The sequence below is a fragment of the Argopecten irradians genome, unplaced genomic scaffold (genome assembly GCF_041381155.1).
Source record: "Argopecten irradians isolate NY unplaced genomic scaffold, Ai_NY scaffold_0639, whole genome shotgun sequence".
Lineage (NCBI taxonomy): Eukaryota > Metazoa > Mollusca > Bivalvia > Pectinida > Pectinidae > Argopecten > Argopecten irradians.
The window spans coordinates 27,369-45,322 of record NW_027188106.1 but is presented as its reverse complement, the minus strand read 5'-3'; the positions used below and the strand labels follow the sequence as shown (position 1 = coordinate 45,322).

The 17,954-nt window shown below is 37.4% G+C and overlaps 1 protein-coding gene across 2 annotated transcripts; it reads right to left on the bottom strand.

Annotated features, from left to right (window-relative positions):
- Positions 1–3,900: 3,900 nt before the first annotated feature.
- On the bottom strand, positions 3,901–16,493 carry LOC138313297 (uncharacterized). 2 transcript variants are annotated; one of them, XM_069253796.1, is made up of 15 exons: positions 10,613–10,770; positions 10,193–10,235; positions 9,841–10,001; positions 8,704–8,871; positions 8,153–8,408; positions 7,810–7,970; positions 7,428–7,601; positions 6,824–7,027; positions 6,645–6,687; positions 6,235–6,398; positions 5,917–6,093; positions 5,231–5,483; positions 4,765–4,939; positions 4,342–4,518; positions 3,901–4,041 (listed from the first exon to the last, which is right to left on the bottom strand). In XM_069253796.1, exons 1-13 carry the CDS (start codon positions 10,656–10,658, stop codon positions 4,780–4,782), a joined length of 2,010 nt encoding a protein of 669 aa, XP_069109897.1. In that variant the 5' UTR covers positions 10,659–10,770; the 3' UTR covers positions 3,901–4,041; positions 4,342–4,518; positions 4,765–4,779. The 2 variants fall into 2 exon arrangements, with proteins under 2 accessions (XP_069109897.1, XP_069109898.1); XM_069253797.1 differs by lacking the exons at positions 3,901–4,041; positions 4,342–4,518; positions 4,765–4,939; ... (7 more) ...; positions 8,153–8,408; positions 8,704–8,871 and adding exons at positions 11,291–11,467; positions 12,155–12,318; positions 13,536–13,788; ... (3 more) ...; positions 15,710–15,877; positions 16,339–16,493 and having other exon boundaries at positions 9,909–10,001; positions 10,613–10,827.
- Positions 16,494–17,954: the final 1,461 nt, after the last annotated feature.

Sequence of the window (17,954 nt, the reverse complement as noted above, 5' to 3'; positions counted from 1 at the left end):
CAATGCATTAGTATGCGTCACTCAGCAACTTCTGACGAAAGTGCTTAAACCAAACTGGCACTCATTACTTATCGGCATATGGCTGTATGTAGTGAAAAAAACCCAGACAGAACCAGACCAAAAATCACCTTGTTTTAATCAATGCTCCGACCTTCTGCCAAATAGACCTAGTTTATCATTGATTGATCACACCATTTTGAATTCGTTCTTTGTAATATTTTATTTCAAAATTAAAATGACTGCAGCTATTTTATTTCCAATCATACACTCACAGTTATTTTATTTCCTATCATACTCTCAGATCAAACTATTGCCTTCGGCCTCTGGTCTCAGGCAACAGTTTGATTGTCTAGTTCATCATAACACATGTTGACCTCAAACTCAGTCCACAAATGTATATTTTTCGACATCTTCAAAATAACCAGTGTATTTATGTGGAGGGAAACCTGTTCTGAATAAATTGATGGTGATAAGCGGATTTGGCGGTAAAATGGTTGGTGATATAACGAGGTTTTACGGTATTATGCTTAACACCTTTAAGAGTTTAGAGGCAATTATTTGTGGGTGAAAGTTTGGTGAAGAGCAAATTATAGTAAATGTATAGATGAATTGCTGTTAATAGTGAAATGTCAACGGAATAACAATAGTCACTGTAATCAGACTTACCATCCTTCCAGCCGTCTAAATGTGGTGAGTAAGGCTCAAGGCTAAGGTCACACACATCCTCCTGTAGATAAACAGAGATCCCTAGGTACTCCTTCAGTAGGGACAGGTATAGTTCAGACAAAGGATAGGCTAGATTCTGTCCCCTATCAGTGGCCCAGCTGGTCAACGAGAAGTCTAAAACAAGACAAAAGTGAATGTGTTTATCCAAGCAGCAGCTACTATAGGAAAAGATACATACCCAATAAGGTTACAAAGAAAAACAATAATTATTAGTTGGATACACATCATTATCTACTAAACATAGTATGAAAAGTGAAAATCTGTTAAATACTGATTGAAATAATAATTAGAGATCATAGAGACATATAGAAAACTTAAAATATTGAAACTGAACACTCAAACAAGAGAACTTGACAAATAAATGATATAAAATAGACTTACTTGGATCCACAAAGCCAGTATACCATTGGCAGGGCTTCTTAATGAGAGCAGTGTCCCTGAATATTTCAGTTACAAACTCACACGGCTGGGACGTCTCCAGACAGGCACTGATGTTTAGGTCGATCAGATACTTTCTGTCCTGTACAAGGTCAAACAGCACAAAGCTGTGGAGGGCACAAGGGAGATAATTTATAGCAAGAAATTGCCGACTTTGACAACTTTGTCAAACTTTAGGAAGGTTACTAAACAGGGGAGATAATTGGTGCATAAATTAATTACAAGCAATGTAAAGGTTAGTTACAAGGAAGATATCTGTTTTAAATTTAAGTAATCAGGTTAAAATTGATTAAAATATTTCTAATAATTAAATGACAAAAAGGAGATAACTATTGCAGAGAGCAGGGTCAAGGGGAGATAACTACAGCTTTATCAGTAACAACGGGGGATAATTATTGTAAAGGTCATACAATAATGAAAGCCACTATTGTTCAGATGAGTGAAAACAGAAGAGAGCTCATGTACAACAGAAGATAAAATGACACTTTTTTACAGATCTGTGTCAAGGGGAGATTATTATTGTTTAATAACTGATAAAATCATGCATTTTAAATACTGAAAGATCTTCATGACAGTATTGTGATACTTTGTCACATGAGCTTTATTTTATTCTTTGTTACAGATCAAAATTAAGTTTACTTACTCAACTCTGATCAAGCCTTTCAAGTAGAAGTGGTCCCATGCACCTACACAATTTGAATGGAAGTGGAAAGCAATGAAATGATGGTATACAAATCTTCTATGCTCCAATTTCATTTTTAAAACAAAAATGTTTTTATCTTAATTTCCTAAGCACATAGATCATATACTTTAATTGATTGATAAGTTTTATCTGTCTACATATTTTTAATATTATTTTTTTTATCATCATCATCATGAATTTGTCACTACCACAAAACAGTTTTTGATAGGATGTAACCATGGCACATTTTTTTCCTTTTACTCACCAAATGTGTATTCAAAAAGTGTTATGTTTTTGTAGTATCTGTCAATACTGATACTGAGTTTGGATTCACATGAGTCAATTTCAACAGAGGCAGCAAAGTTACGACCAATTCTACTGACGTTCATACAGCACTCAAATGATGTACAGTCCGATTTCAGGCGACACCCCATGTGTGGAGGTAGCGAAGATACAGCAGTGGTAAGGCTACAATCTACAACAAACATGAAGGTCAGCAATACATAGAACCATATTTCTATATTTAATTGTCAAAGTATACTAAACATTACAGTGAATCTTTGCTCTTAAAATACTACCAATTAAACAGGTTATTCAGATTCAACAAGCTCTCAAACTATCATTTTTAAAGTACATTTTACCAGTACTTACCATGCACCCATCCATCTGAATCTTTAAGGGCGTAATGACCTCCATTAAGGTCACACTGTTCATTGTTGAGGTACGGTGACACCTTCATGTCCTTCATTAGCTGGGCAAGCACATAATCCTCTGGGGTCGCCCCCGGTAAAATACCCTTATCTGTGAGGTATGTAGTCAAGGAAAAGCCTGCAGAGAAAGATTAACAATGTCAGACTACTGTAAAACGTACATCTTATCTCCTTATAGAACAGCCCACAATGTGGACAGAGGATAATTCACAAATAGTTCTTCATGTTTCCAACTTTTCGTTTAGAAAGCTATGACCATGTTGCATTTACTTTATTAGAAATACTTTTTGAATTGAAACTTTTATTTTCAATTCAATTATTCTCAGTGAAACTGAGCAGCATGATTTGTTTTTCTTTGAAAGCAGAACTTTGCATCAAGTGTTTCTAATTTTTTCATTGAGATATCAATTAAATATATCAAACATGTATGCATGAAATTGGAACTTGGTATTACAGATACAAAGCCAGTACATACCAGAGATCGCAAATCCGTCGTTGTAGACACAGGAAGAGGACTTAGGTAGCCTGGTGTTGTCAAGGATCTGTTCTTGGTAGTCACAGGTAGCATTGGCCCCGAGACAGACGCTGATGTTCAGGCTAAGCAGGAAGTCATGGGCGCCCTCTAGGTTGTCCAACACATAGCTGTACAACACATAATCATTTAGTGATATTTTTTATATTTTTTCTTCTCGAAGCAGAGTTATCTACTCTGGTTTTACCATCATTCCATTCACTTTGGACTGCAAAATTACAACTTTGAGTCATGACAGATAAATCTAAGGACATTAACATGTCTGTCAGACAGTTATGTCTTCATATGAAGACCAAGGAGACACAATGTGATGTAACGGAATGAGACAAGATGGGATGTTATGGCACAGGAACAAGGGACAAGTTAACACTAATATGCCCCCTCCCTCCATTGCCAATGTTATGGTGGAAGCAGATGAAAATTGATTCCAATGAGAATCTATCTTAAGCTTCATACCGAAAGTGTAGCATTTGAAGGGTATATGCAATTTTATTTATCAAACTTACTCTATGCGCAAAACTCTCCCAAAGTAGAAATGCTTCACTTCACCTGAAGAGAGAAAATTCAGACTACAGGAAAATGCAACAAGGAAGGACAGGTTACAAGTTAAAACACATCATAAATCTCATTATGAAATCAGCAGCTTTTATTATTAATTTCTTTAAAATTATTGACAGCAAAGAGAACTTTTCATTATTTTGTTTTATTTCCACTTCCAAAATGATAATTTAAGCTAATCATACCATAGTCAAAGTTGAAGGTGGTGATATTGTCGGAAAGGTTTTCCACGCCGATGGTAAACTTGTAGTTACAGGAATCAATCTTAACAAAGAAATTGAACGACTTGGAGAGATCTGGTACGTATGTACAACATGAGATTCCGTTACAATCCACGTCTAACACACATACGGTCTCGTCGTACAGAGATGGAGTCTGTACCGGTGTCAAACAGTCTGTAAAACAAAACCATTCATTTAGTTTACTTTCACATTTTAATTTGTAGCCTATAGCACCTGCCTCATCATGTAATGTATTGATCTTAGTTAACATTTCACATAACTTTCAGAAGAAAATCTTTGTGGTAAAAGTACATTATAATATAGGTATGGTTTATCATTTTTTTATTTTTATATTTGTACAGAGAAAATTAATTCCTATTTTTTAAGTCAAATTTTACATTGATGACTTTAAACCTTTGTTATCCAAGATCAAGAAATTTTTTTAACTACTTTACTTTGTGTACTATTACTTACTTCTAACCCATCCGTAGTATGCAGCATCGTAAGGAGCCAGATCTTTGGAGCAGGAAGTCGTCTTCATGTATCGCGACAATCCAAACCTGTTCATCAACTGGGACTGAGCATACAGAGGAAGGGGTTCATCGTAGTTAAGAAACCCATTAGTAGTTCTCCATTCCGTAATGTCAAAATCTGATATGAACAATACTATCATTTGTCAAGATATTATCCAATATCCTTTCAATTGTTTAAATGTTTTCTTCTTTAAATTTATATATTGTATGATTGTTTTCCTATAACTTTTGTGGTAGAAGAATTAATATCAAATATCGGAATCATGATTTTTAGTTCAATAAGTGTCATAGTATAATGACTGTTTTAAAACATTTGTTCCATAGGACTTCAATTGTTACCATGCAATTTAAAATGAATTCTAACCTGGCTCATTGAGATCTAGAGCTGTTTCCCAGTCACACACGGAAGTCTGTCTAGCAGAGTGTTCTCTAGTATAGCAGACCGATCAATCACGCATGGGCCGGCCGACTCAAAACAAACACTGACATACAGACTCAGGAGAAACTGGTTCTGGTAAAACAGGTCATCCACAGAAAGCCTAATCACAAAATAGGACATGTTGATTATTTCCCCTTGTATCAAGTATTTAAGTACATTGATGGCACTTATAGGCACAACAGAGCTGTGGCAATTATTTGTTGATTACAACAAAGGAATCACAACCATTTCGACCAATATACATTATAACTGAGTATATAGTACCAAAATATGATGACATGTTTTTTTTTTTTTTTTTTTTTTTTTTTGCTCATTATTCACTCAGGTGACATTGGTAAACTTAAGACTAGCTTATGTAGATGTCTATTCCTGAAAGAAATGATATACTTACTCTAGTCTAATGACTCCGTTGAGATACAGCAGACGTGTCGAGCCCCAGGTGTAATCATGTAAGGAGGTGGTAAACCCAAATTTCTCTATCCTGACGGTGAGGTCGTATGTACAGGGGTCTATATAGATGTACGTCTGCATGTACCGCCCGAGTGTGGTCACTCGCACACAACAGTCCACAGAGCCACAAGTATCACCGATATGGCAGTTAACGTCGTCATGGAGGTCCGGTACAGATATTGGATGGCTGCAGCCTATAGATATCAAACAAAATAGAAGCTTAAATATGTGTATATAGAAATGTCAGTACTGGTACATACAATGTCAATATGATTTCAAAGTGGGACAAAATAGGAAGAATATGGGCAATACTATTTACTCCCCCATCCCATTTCATGCCGGTGAAAATGTTTTCACCCAAAATATTTTAGACAGATTAGGTATTTTCCAAATCTTTAAGATAATTTGCAATATGCAATTTGCAAAGGGATATTTATGCATAAATATCATTAAATAGTACTTTTTGTCATAATAGAAATATCAAATGTTTTCAAAGTCATCTTTGCATGTCAAAAGCTTTTACTTGAAAGAAGAATATCAGATTTGGATAATCTACTCTCAGCCACAGAAGAGTATTAATATGGTATTGAACCAATTCTTATCATTTCCTGTAACAAATTTTTTTACTGATGTTCCATCCGAGGGAATCCTGAGGGAAGTATGGAGGTCCAGTGATGTCACACTCAAGGTCGTTAAGGTAGGGAGGAAGGTCAAGGACTTCCATCAAATCAACCTTGGCATCTCCAGTCAGTGAAGATACAACAGCATGTCCAGTGTCACTGAACCACTGTGTTAGGGAGAACCCTGAAATAGTACAAAACACAAACATTTTATACATCTATTCAAATTTCATGTTTCTTATTTACTTGAAATAATCATTTGGAATTTGTCATGAATCACGAACCATCTTTGGTATGTTACCATGGATACCACATGGTTACTCACCTGCCTCAGGGAAGCCTCTAGCCCAGGTACACACTTGTTTGTGGAGCTGTGTGTTGTCGAGGACGGTTACCACCGTACCACAGGAGGCAGCGCTGTCCCAGCATAGACTCAGATCTACACTGACAAGGTACATATCCTCGTGGGTCAGGTCCTGTATGGTCACTCTACAAAACAGGAAATCAGTACAAAAGGGGAAATAACTCAGATCTACACTGACAAGGTACATATCCTCGTGGGTTCAGGTCCTGTATGGTCACTCTACAAAACAGGAAATCAGTACAAAAGGGGAAATAACTACGAATTTCAGTTATAAAATGAAAAATTATTTTTTCCATCAATCGGGGCAGAATGCAACAGGCTTTGGCAATACTGTATGGCTTTCTATAAATCCCTATTATAATTACACTTACCCAATCCTGAACACACCACCAATATCTAGCTCTTCCATCTCACCTGTTCAAAACACGAGGTCATAGAAATGTCTTAATAACAAACAAATAAACATTTTCACAAAAAACAATTTTCAAGAATATCTTAATTGGAGAATACAGAACTCTGAAACAAAAACATATATTGATCTTGGACCTACCCCAGTTGTACTCATACAGAGACACATTGAAGGCGAGCTTCTCTATGCCGATATTGAGTTCATTGGCACATGGATCCAGTCTGACATAGTAGTGGATGTTCCTGTTGGTGACCATGTCCGTCATACAGCACTCCATCTCTGTACAATCCGGTGACAGATAACAGGTCGCATCATCAACATTAGGGGGCTGAACCGTCGGACATTCTGTGGCAAAATAACATATTACAAATACAAACATTTTGAGAGATATGCTATCTCCAGCCCTCCACATATGGGTGATGACTTTCATAGTTGTGTGGGGCTAAGCTGTTACAATATACTTAGTCATTGGTTTACCCCCCTCAAAAACCAAATTTTCTAATTTTGTGATACCCTCTTCAAGGTACGTAACATATGAACTACAAACTGATTTCAGTCACATAATATGACCGTTTCATTTTTGAACTCTCTTGTTTCAAGAAAATAGGCCATTCTCACACAAAGTGACAGCTAAAAAGTTTGGCTTAATGTAGTTTAGTTCATGTATTAAAATGAAATAATTCAAGTTTTTAAAAATTTAACATCATGAACTTGAATGACTTTATTAATAGTAAAATGTTAGTACCATTGTGCCAGCCATCAATAGCACTACTAAACATCCCAGAGGCAAAGGAACACTCATTGTCATACAGATATGTTGATACTTCCGTCTCCCTCAGCAGCCGAGCTATTTGGTACGGGTCTAGGGACTGATCTGTTTCTACAGAGTTGTCTAGTCGCCATTTGTCAATGGAAAATCCTGAAAATGTAAAAATAGTTCAATTAAAATCAGTGAAATGCATATGAAAGGTCAATGAAACATAAGACAACATAAATTGGTTCATGTCATATATATATCAGGAAAGTTTACCAATATATATCATACCTATGATTGTTGTATTACACTAAAGATAAGGAATAATCTACCATCAGAGTAGCAACAAAATGGATATCTAAATAATATTTACCTGTGATAGCATAACCATAGTCCCAGTCACATAAAGGCTTGGGTAGCTCTACACTGTCCAGTATCACGATGGCAGTATCACACGAGCCGGCAGTGAAACAGGACTGGATAGACACGGACACTCGTAACTTCTTACTCCCAAACAGGTCCACTATGTTGTAGCTGAAAAGAAACAAAAATAAACAATATAATAAATATTTGACTATGTTTATATCAGCTTAACTCACAACTTTACGTAAACCCGTTTCCCTAGACTAGTTTTCCTAGTCTGATGCTTGCCCTTGGAATATCTATGCTAGTTCTTCTATTAACCCCAGGTGTTAATTACTTATAGTTGCACTTACCTGATGATGAAGGTGCCCCTGATCTTGTAGTACCATGTCTCACCCATCTTGTAGTCAAATAGAGGTATCTCCGCTTTTACCGCCTCGATCCCGACAAACAGCATTTTCTTACATGTATCCACATGCACCTTATAGTGGATGTTGCGTTGGATGGTGGGTACGTCTGAACAACAGTCTATCTCTGTACACAAACTAGACAGGTGACAACTTGTCCCGAGGGGTAGGGTCGGCAGGGTCCCAACATCTTCTGTACAGGCTGTGTAATGTAAGAATCAGTATTTGAAGCCTTTTGATCTAAATTTGATCCATATAGCAGTAGCAGTAAAGCAGAAGCATTCTGATTAAATTTGTTTTGGATAACAATATAAATATTTGCAGGATTTAAAGTAATGAAAATATTTTTTTCATGTATTTTTGTGATATACTGGTACAAAAGTAAGAAATGCAGTTCAAGCTTAAATTGTACAGGTCAGTTAAACTATTGATATCCAAACCATGCAAGCTCATAGCTCTATTTCAATGAATTCTATAATTATGCGTGTATGACTTACTAGTGTTCCAGCCATTCACGGCTGGTGTGTATGGAGAGATGGAAACATTACATGGTGTCTCTAACAGGTACAGTCCGACCTCCAAAACATTTAGAAGTCTGCTTATCTCAACTTCAGTAAGAACCGCTCCTGCTCCTACTGATGACTTCCATATCGCCAAGGAGAATCCTGCCAGAAAGAATATGAAAAATTATACAAGAGGCCAATAGGCCTGAATGGTCATATGACTTGGCACAATACAACACCTCAAAGAATATAGTAGTGGCAAACAATTCAGGCAATACAAAATAACTCTTTTAATAGAAGAATTTTTAGGAGTTTCTGATATATTTTATGAATTAGACCTTGAATGAAGGTCAAGGTCATTCATTTTAATAAACATGTTGTCCCTTCATGTCAACATGCTACAAGCCCTATATCAGGTGTCTAGGCCTCTTAGTTATTCACAAGAAGTTGTTTAACATTTTTAGCCTATTTGACCCTTGTGACCTTGAATGGCGATCAAGGTCTTTCATTTGAACAGACTTCGTAGCCCTTCATTCATCCCACCATGTCACAGGCCCAATATCAGATATCTAGGCCTCTAAGTTCTTAACAACAATTTGTTTAAAGATTTTTAGCCTATTTGAACACTGTGACTTTGAATATATGTCAAGGTCATTCATTTGAACAAACTTTTGAATAAATGTCAAATTCATTTATTTGAACAAACTTTGTAGCCCTTCATCCCAGCATGTTACAGGCCAAATATCAGTACCCTGGGCCTTTTAGTTATTGAAGAAGTTGTTTGAATGATAAATTTACGCACAGTTGACGGCCCTTGACGATGGGCAATGCAAAATGACAAAAGGTCATCAGATGATCTAACATTGCAAAATAACTTTACTAACATAGTATAAAATACTAAATATAGAGCCCATAATTCATGAACGATTCAGCATTATAACACAAAGAGCACTAGTATAGCAAGTTGATTACTGATTGTGCCAAGTTATTGAGCTCACATTTAATTATAAGAAAATTACGGAAGATGTGACCAAAAATAATTCAACAACGTCATATTTTGCTCTAATCCTTTCTAATGTGAAAAAGCCCAAAACTTAAATTACGATCCGCAGAATCAGCATTTAACAGTACCTGGATCAGCCATTGGTCTGTTCCAATCACATGACTGTTTCGGCAGGAGAGAGTTCTTCAAAATTGGAGCCGTCCACTCACAGGAACTTGTCTCGAAACACAGTGAGAGGTCAAAGTTCACCAGGTACATTCCTTCACTCTCCAGGTTGTATATGGTGTAGCTGTGTAATTGTAATGGTAATAAAAACAAACATAGTGGCATCAAACAATCACTCAACATTTACATTGCCAAACCTTATGTGGAATTGTATGGGTAGTCCACAGAATTAGCAAATAGTATTGGATAAAGAAGGGATATACATGGACAACAGAATTGACAATAAATTGTAAAATGAATCAATTGTTAACTTACTCTGCTCTTAGAACACCGTTCAAGTAGAACATCCTTGGTCTCCCTGTAATTAAATATTCATATTTTGATATTTGGATAGCACTTTCTCATGTTTTTTTATTTTAACTAGACAGAAAAAACATTATGTTTTCAAATTTGACAGAACAATTACAATGTGATAAAATATATGATTTACTGTTTCATTGTTATTGATAATGAAACTTGAAATCATATTAAATTGTTTTCAGATCCCCACATGGAGAACCTGAACACCAAACAGTCATATAATTTTTGCTAACCTCTTGACAAGTAGTAAGCAAGATTTCCTTGACAACAGTTATGTAGACGGAAAAAAAAAGGTAAGATTTTTTTATTAGACATATTGTAAATATGTTCTGTTTGTTACAATTTTGGTATTTTTGTATTTAGACAAGTTATTACCTATTAGATCATCCAGAAGAGGAACCTTCACATTCAAGTCCTCCATTTGTATGGATAAAATCAGGTCACATGGCTGGATATCAAAGTGGATGAAGAAGTTCTGCAGGACAAAGGACAGCTCACACAGCAGAACCAGCTTGTACACGAGCCTTGGAGTACACAGCTAACAGGATAGGAGGAAAGGTCGGGCAGCGGCTCAGGCAACGTAACACAATCTACAAATATAATTGTCACTTTCGTTTAGGTTTTCGGGGGAGAGACAACATGATAAATTGGACAATGACTTGGACAAAGTGCCAAAAGTTACAAATAATGATGGAAGAACAATGCTTTCAATGAAGGACATAAGCAACAGGGTAGAATGATAAGATGACAGTGACTTGGTGTTATAAGCTACAAACTTTTGAAGTGTTAAGGACACAAAAGTTAAGCAGCACGCCTAATACCTCCATCTACAAACAGTAATGTAGCTATTGTCAACAGGTGAATGAGAATGTGGTGAAAGAGAATTGGAAAATTATTGAGCATCAGTTTAGAAATTTATTTAAATCTACAAATAAAACATGGCAGGTTTCATTGAGGCTTGAGGGTAAAGGTAACAGGACTGGTCAGACCTGTAATCTATAAGATGTATGTTAAGTAGTATATGTATTATACAAAAGGAAACAAATCACCTACCATCAGCCTTCCAGCCGTTGTTGGACGGAATATATGCAGGCAGGGTCGCGTCACACGTTGGGTTCTGTAGGTAACTCACAATCCACAGGTCCTGCATCAGTTCCTGTTCAAAAACTGTAGTGAGTGCTGTATTTGGGGCAATGGACCTTTCTTGAAGCCACTGGCTCCTTGAGAAATCTGTAAAAACGATTCAGATGTATATTCTTAGTCAATCTGATGTATACAATTTGGATTTCCATGTGATAGGTGAAAATAACGATGTTAATGTCATAACAATCGTTAAGAATTTATGATTTGAAACCATTCCATTGGGCAACTGGCTGTCCAACAGTAAAACTAAGACTGTAAGACGTACTGTAAAATTAATGTACAAACCCTCAACATGAAAATGTAACAGCTAAATGAGATGTTTCAAGGAAAAGCAATTTTCACTGGTTTGCTTAAGATGATGCATCACCTTACTAGGAAGATATTGGGCCTAGTTACCATGTAGATATTGGGCCTAATTACCAGGTAGATATTGGGCCTAGTTACCAGGTAGATATTGGGCCTAGTTACCAGGTAGATATTGGGTCTAGTTACCAGGTAGATATTGGGCCTTGTTACCAGGTAGATATTGGGCCTTGTTACCAGATAGAAATTTAGCCTACTTACCAGGTAGATATTGGGCCTTGTTACCAGGTAGATATTGGGCCTTGTTACCAGATAGAAATTTAGCCTACTTACCAGGTAGATATTGGGCCTAGTTACCAGGTAGATATTGGGCCTAGTTACCAGACAGAAATTGAGCCTACTTACCAGGTAGATATTGGGCCTACTTACCAGGTAGATATTTGGTATGATATATCTTTATTTGCCCCTTACCTGGGTTGGTGAAACCTGCATTCCAGGTACAGTCTGGTTCTGGGAAGCGTACTTTGTCAAGTAGGGTAAAGTTCTGAGCACATGGTCCCGCGGTCTCTAGACACACTTCTATGCCCAGGGATACCAGGTAACTTCTGTCATACATCAGGTAATCCAATGTGTACCTGACAAACAGGGTCAGAAGGAAATCAGTACAAATCATGGACAGTCAAGTATTTTAATGTTTACTCCAATAGTTTTGCCTCCCTAAATTAACTGCATGTTACAACAAGGAAACGGGCCCTATGACCAAACCCTTACTGCCCCACCCCACCCTCTATCTTCATTTTAAGATCATATGACAGAGTATAAACAATCCATTCTTAAAAGAATTTTTCCCACTGAATCATCCACATGTGCAGTATTCTCTATCTTTCAAAGCTATCTTTTTTAACTTGCATTGAACTGCTGATCATAATTTAAATGACTTTTGTATTGCTTATATTTTGAATTCCAATTCAGAGCAAGAGTAGAAATAAGAAAAACAAGGAGCCGCAAAGCTTGGCATTATCCCCCGCGCCCAGTTGTATTTTTTAATAAATTTCCATGGTAACAGAAAAAGTATTGAAAATGGAAGGTTCCCATTAGAAAAAGGCACAACTAGAGCACTAGCCTAACATGTACAGAAAGTTTCGTGTAGCCAAATTGAACAGTTTTCGAGTTATAGCCCGGAATAGAAAGGAAACTTTAATAATATGGTATTTTTGAATAAGTTTCCATGGTAACAGAAAAAGTATTGAAAATGAAAGGTTCCCATTAGCAAAAGGCACAACTAGAGCACTAGCCTAACATGTACAGAAAGTTTCGTGTAGCAAAGTTGAACGGTTTTCGAGTTATAGCCCGGAATAGAAAGGAAACTTTAATAATATGGTATTTTTTAATAAGTTTCCATGGTAACAGAAAAAGTATTGAAAATGGAAGGTTCCCATTAGAAAAAGGCACAACTAGAGCACTAGCCTAACATGTACAGAAAGTTTCGTGTAGCCAAGTTGAACGGTTTTCGAGTTATAGCCCGGAATAGAAAGGAAACTTTAATAATATGGTATTTTTGAATAAGTTTCCATGGTAACAGAAAAAGTATCGTAAATGAAAGGTTCCCATTAGCAAAAGGCACAACTAGAGCACTAGCCTAACATGTACAGAAAGTTTCGTGTAGCTAAGTTGAACGGTTTAGGAGTTATAGCCCGGAAACGATACTCGGACGGACGGACGGACGGACGGACGGACGCATGGACGGACGCACGGACGGACAGAGCCCAAATCAATATCCCCCGCAAACGCGTTTCGCGGGGGATAACAAAAAATAGCATATTAGGTTTGTTTACCCTATAACAACACTTACATCATGCGAATCACCCCATACAAGTAGAAATGTTTCACTGTCCCAAAAGGATAGCCGATCAGGGACTCCTCATGGTAGATTTTCTCAATGCTAACTCGTAGTGTCTTATAACAGGAATCTAGATCGAGAGACAGCTGGAAGGTCTGGTCCAGAATCGGCACGTTCAGGCAGCAGTTCACACCAGTACATGTGTCTGGGATGTGGCAAGTGATGTCATCCGAGATCGATGGCAGAGCGATCGACTTTGGACAGTCTGAAGTCAACAAACCAGAAATAGTGTTAAAGTTGGATATTGGGGTCTACATATATAACATCTAATATACAGACTTAGGTAAAATCGGACTTTCATTACTACAGTGAAACCTGCCGTAGTGATCACCTCCGTATAAAGACTTTGGTCTAATCAGAACTTTATTACCTGGTGGTAAGCTATGTGAAACAGGACAATGCTAGCTAAATTCACAAACCGATATATCAATTAAATTGTACTGAATGAATTAGTCAACAGGTATATTCTGATCAAAGTAAGAACTGTTATTACTTAGACATGTCTTTAGATGTAAAACTCACCACATCCGTAGGACACAAAAGGACACCACCGGACAGGACAGACTTAGGAAAGATAACATAGCCCATCGGAGACCTTACCTGAATTCCAGATATCTGTAGTGGGCAGGTAGTTCCCAGCGCCCTGGTCACATGACGGGTGGTATTGATACACTGCCAGTTCCAGGTGGGACAGCAGGGTGGACACAGCGTTAGGAGGTAGAGGTGTTGACATCGGTAAACTCTCCGAAACCAGCCAGCTACTCAGCGAAAACCCTGTAACACAAGTTCAGGGTTTATTTAACACATTATGTGAAATATTCTATAATTAAAAATTTGTCCACCATTTATTTCCCACCATTTATCATTTTCCATTCAAAGATAAATTTTCATTAGAATGATATCTAAAATATAAGACATTACATAGTTAAAGCATAAAATCACCTACCTGGTACATTAAAGTCGGTTGCCCAGATGCAAGTCAATTTGGGGATCAGATAATTATCAAACAGAGTGAAGTCCACATCACACGGCTTACTCTCGTCGGCCTCAAAACAAACTTTGAATCTGGCGTTAAACACGTAATAGCCAGCGTCCGCTAGGTCAATGACAGAGTAACTGGAATAGGATCAAAATTGGTGCTGTAGATTCAGGTTGGTTTCAATAAATTTAATTCTAATACAACCATTTTCTTTTTACAATTACTTTTAACAACATGGAAAGTGAAAATTTGAAAACATAATTAAATGTAATATGTTATAGTGATACAGACAAAGCATGAGGTCTTGCAGTTGGTAGTATCTGCAGTGAAACAGTCTTATGTTTTTGCTTATCCAATCAAAATGATGTAACTTTTTCTTACATCATCTTTGACTGACTGTAACTCTAAATTTAAGGCTGTTTTAGACTTAAGACTGTTTATGTATCTTGGAAACTAGTAAATCTTCCTTGAGATTTGTTGTTTTTTCGTAGTTATTACTGTTCCTGCCTTTGACTCTTTAGTAACTTTAAGACTGGTATGAGTATAATATCAAGGGCCACAGACATTTTATCCTTAAAATCTGAAAATTTTTCTTAGATATTCATGTCAGTTTTACTTACTGAATCCTCACAGCCCCAAACATGTAGAAATCATACTGCTTTCCAAATTCAAAGTCAAACAAGGACACAGTAAACGTGAGTTTCTCTATCCCCATTTTCATTTCAAACTGGCAGGGGAAGAATTCCACAAAAGCTTGGAAGGCGATGTCGACATCATTGGGTTCCATACAACAGTAGACCCCCGTACAGAAGCTGGGGATGTGACAGGCTGCTGGCTCGGTGATGATCGGTAGGGCAGACGTCAGCGGGCCACATTCTACAATCAAACAAAGATGCAAAGAACTAGTAATGGCTGGAAGACATTAATTCCCTACCTCCATATATCAAGACTGGGACAAGATTGGATACCACACTAAATGATCGAATGAAACGACGTGGACATTTTTATTCTTAATTTCTTGTTTCAAAACCAGACACTGAAACATTCTAATAACAGCTCAACAAACCCTTATACAATGTAAGTCAATAAAAGATAGAGATATTCAATGATGGGCCCAGATCTGCCTTCCTAAATGTGAAAGACTTACCATTATATACACCGTTAGTGGCCAGGCTGTAAGAGCCACTGGTCAGCTGACATGGGGTGTCCAGTAGAAAGTCAGTGATCTTGAGAGCATCCATCAGGTGATTGACGGAGAACCCCGTAACAGGACCAACAATACTCTGTCCATCTTTCCAGTCCTCCAGCGAGAACTCTGTAACAATCATAAAGACCTAAATGTCATCGGCTCCATAGAAAACTCAACTGCAGGTAACACGAGGGACAAACATGGTTTACACCATCTGTCCTTTCATTTCTAACACAAACATTATTAAAAACAAGTAAAATACATACATTAAGATCTGGATCTTAGAATGTTTGGTTTGTTTTAAGTCTCATTATAAAGTATACAAAGTTCTCGTCTAGCAATGCAAAAATGATGGAATTCCCAAAGGAAAATCTTCAGTGTAATAATCTTAATTTAACACTTGATCACAGTCGTTTAAAATTAATAAAATAGTGCAAATGTCTGTGTGGTTAGCTTATTGTAAATATTAATTGCAATTGAAATCTTCAGTTTTCAAATTGGTGCTAAAATTCTAATGCATCAAACTTTTTTTCTTTCACTATCATGTTTACAGCAAAACATTGAATCGAACGAAGTGTATAATATACCTGGATCAACAAAGCCAGCACTCAAATCACACACAGGTTTGGGTAGTTTGACATCCTCGAGTACAACAGCAGTAATGTTACATGAGGTGGAATCAAAACAGATACTGGTGTTGAGCGACACCAAGAACTTCCTCTCAGAATCTAAGTCTTCTATCATGTAACTGAAACACAAACACAGATACAGGAAAAATTAACTCTGGTGATTATCTATTATTAATTGAACAAAATAAAATAAAAATTGATGAAAATATTGTGACGGTTTGACTGTTTAATAGTGGGCTATAAAATTTTTTGGTATAAATACGTAATCGAGGGCGCCCTAGAACTTCTCACTGTTGATGACGTAATCGAACGCATCCCAACTATTGATACGTTTGAACCGCCATTGATGATGTGTCTGTTTTCCTTCTCCAGGTATGGCTTGTCAGATCATCAACCCACCCAGTTTATGAGAGAGTAACATTTGGGGGCTTCGTCCGGGATGATGATGATGACACACTGACACACTGAAGTACCCTAACAATTTAACAAAAGGGAAATGGCCGACTCAAAGGACCTACGTGGCGAAGACCTAGAAGTCGCTTTTTGGCAGCGGTTGTTCCAGGCAACACCGGATCATCTACGCCAAGTCATAGAGGAAGTATCAATCACAACCACAGGCGACAAATCTTTGGAGGCTATGTCGAAACTTGAGTTAATCAATTTGATCAGTAAGTGGATAGAGACGAGAAGAAAGGCCAGGATGCTGGAGTCACGAGCATGCTTGTTATAATACAGGGCTTGACAGAACAGGAGGAGACTAAACCCAAAGTTATTAAACATTCTAGTACTACCAGTACAAGAGCAGAGGAAGGGCCACCCCAGAGGACAGTCTATCAAAAAGAATTCAAAATTAATGGAACTGTGGAACATAATAAGGGAATAAGTTTCCTGAGCGTGGTTAGACAAATAGAAAGAGGGAAGAAGAAGGGTTTTACCGATATGGAAATAACGGATGCGGTTATTAAGGCTGTTCCAGTTGGTTCTGGTCTTCGGAACTATTTGGAGGGTCGAGCCTGTCTGGACCTCCCCAGCATGAGAAAGATTCTCAGGGCCCATTACAAGGAGAAAACCCCTACTGAATTGTTTAACCAACTAAGTCAACTGGTACAACAAGGAAAAGAAGATGCTCCTGATTTCCTGCTCAGAGCATTAGAATTAAGACAGAAAGTATTATTTACATCCCAGGAAGAGTGCAGTACTGCTATGAATGATCAACATATAGTTGACAGGTTATTTTGCCGCACTGTCTATACTGGTTTGAGGAGTGATATCATCAGAACAGAAATGAAACCCTTGTTGGATAAAAACTCAGTCAACGATGAAGAACTTATTCAAGAAATGAGTACCCTGGCTATGCGCGAGGAGGAAATGCATAAGAAAAACAAGAGCGTCGATGTAAAGGTGATTGAAACTACCAGTACTGAGTCCAAAGGAAAAAAAGAGGCAAAAGAGGGACTTTTCATGGCCGAGATCAAACAGCTGCGTGCAGAGATTGCTTCACTAAAGGAGACGGTTGAGAGAACTCCCTCCTCCAGTAATACTACACACATGTCACACACCTAGACAACATAATA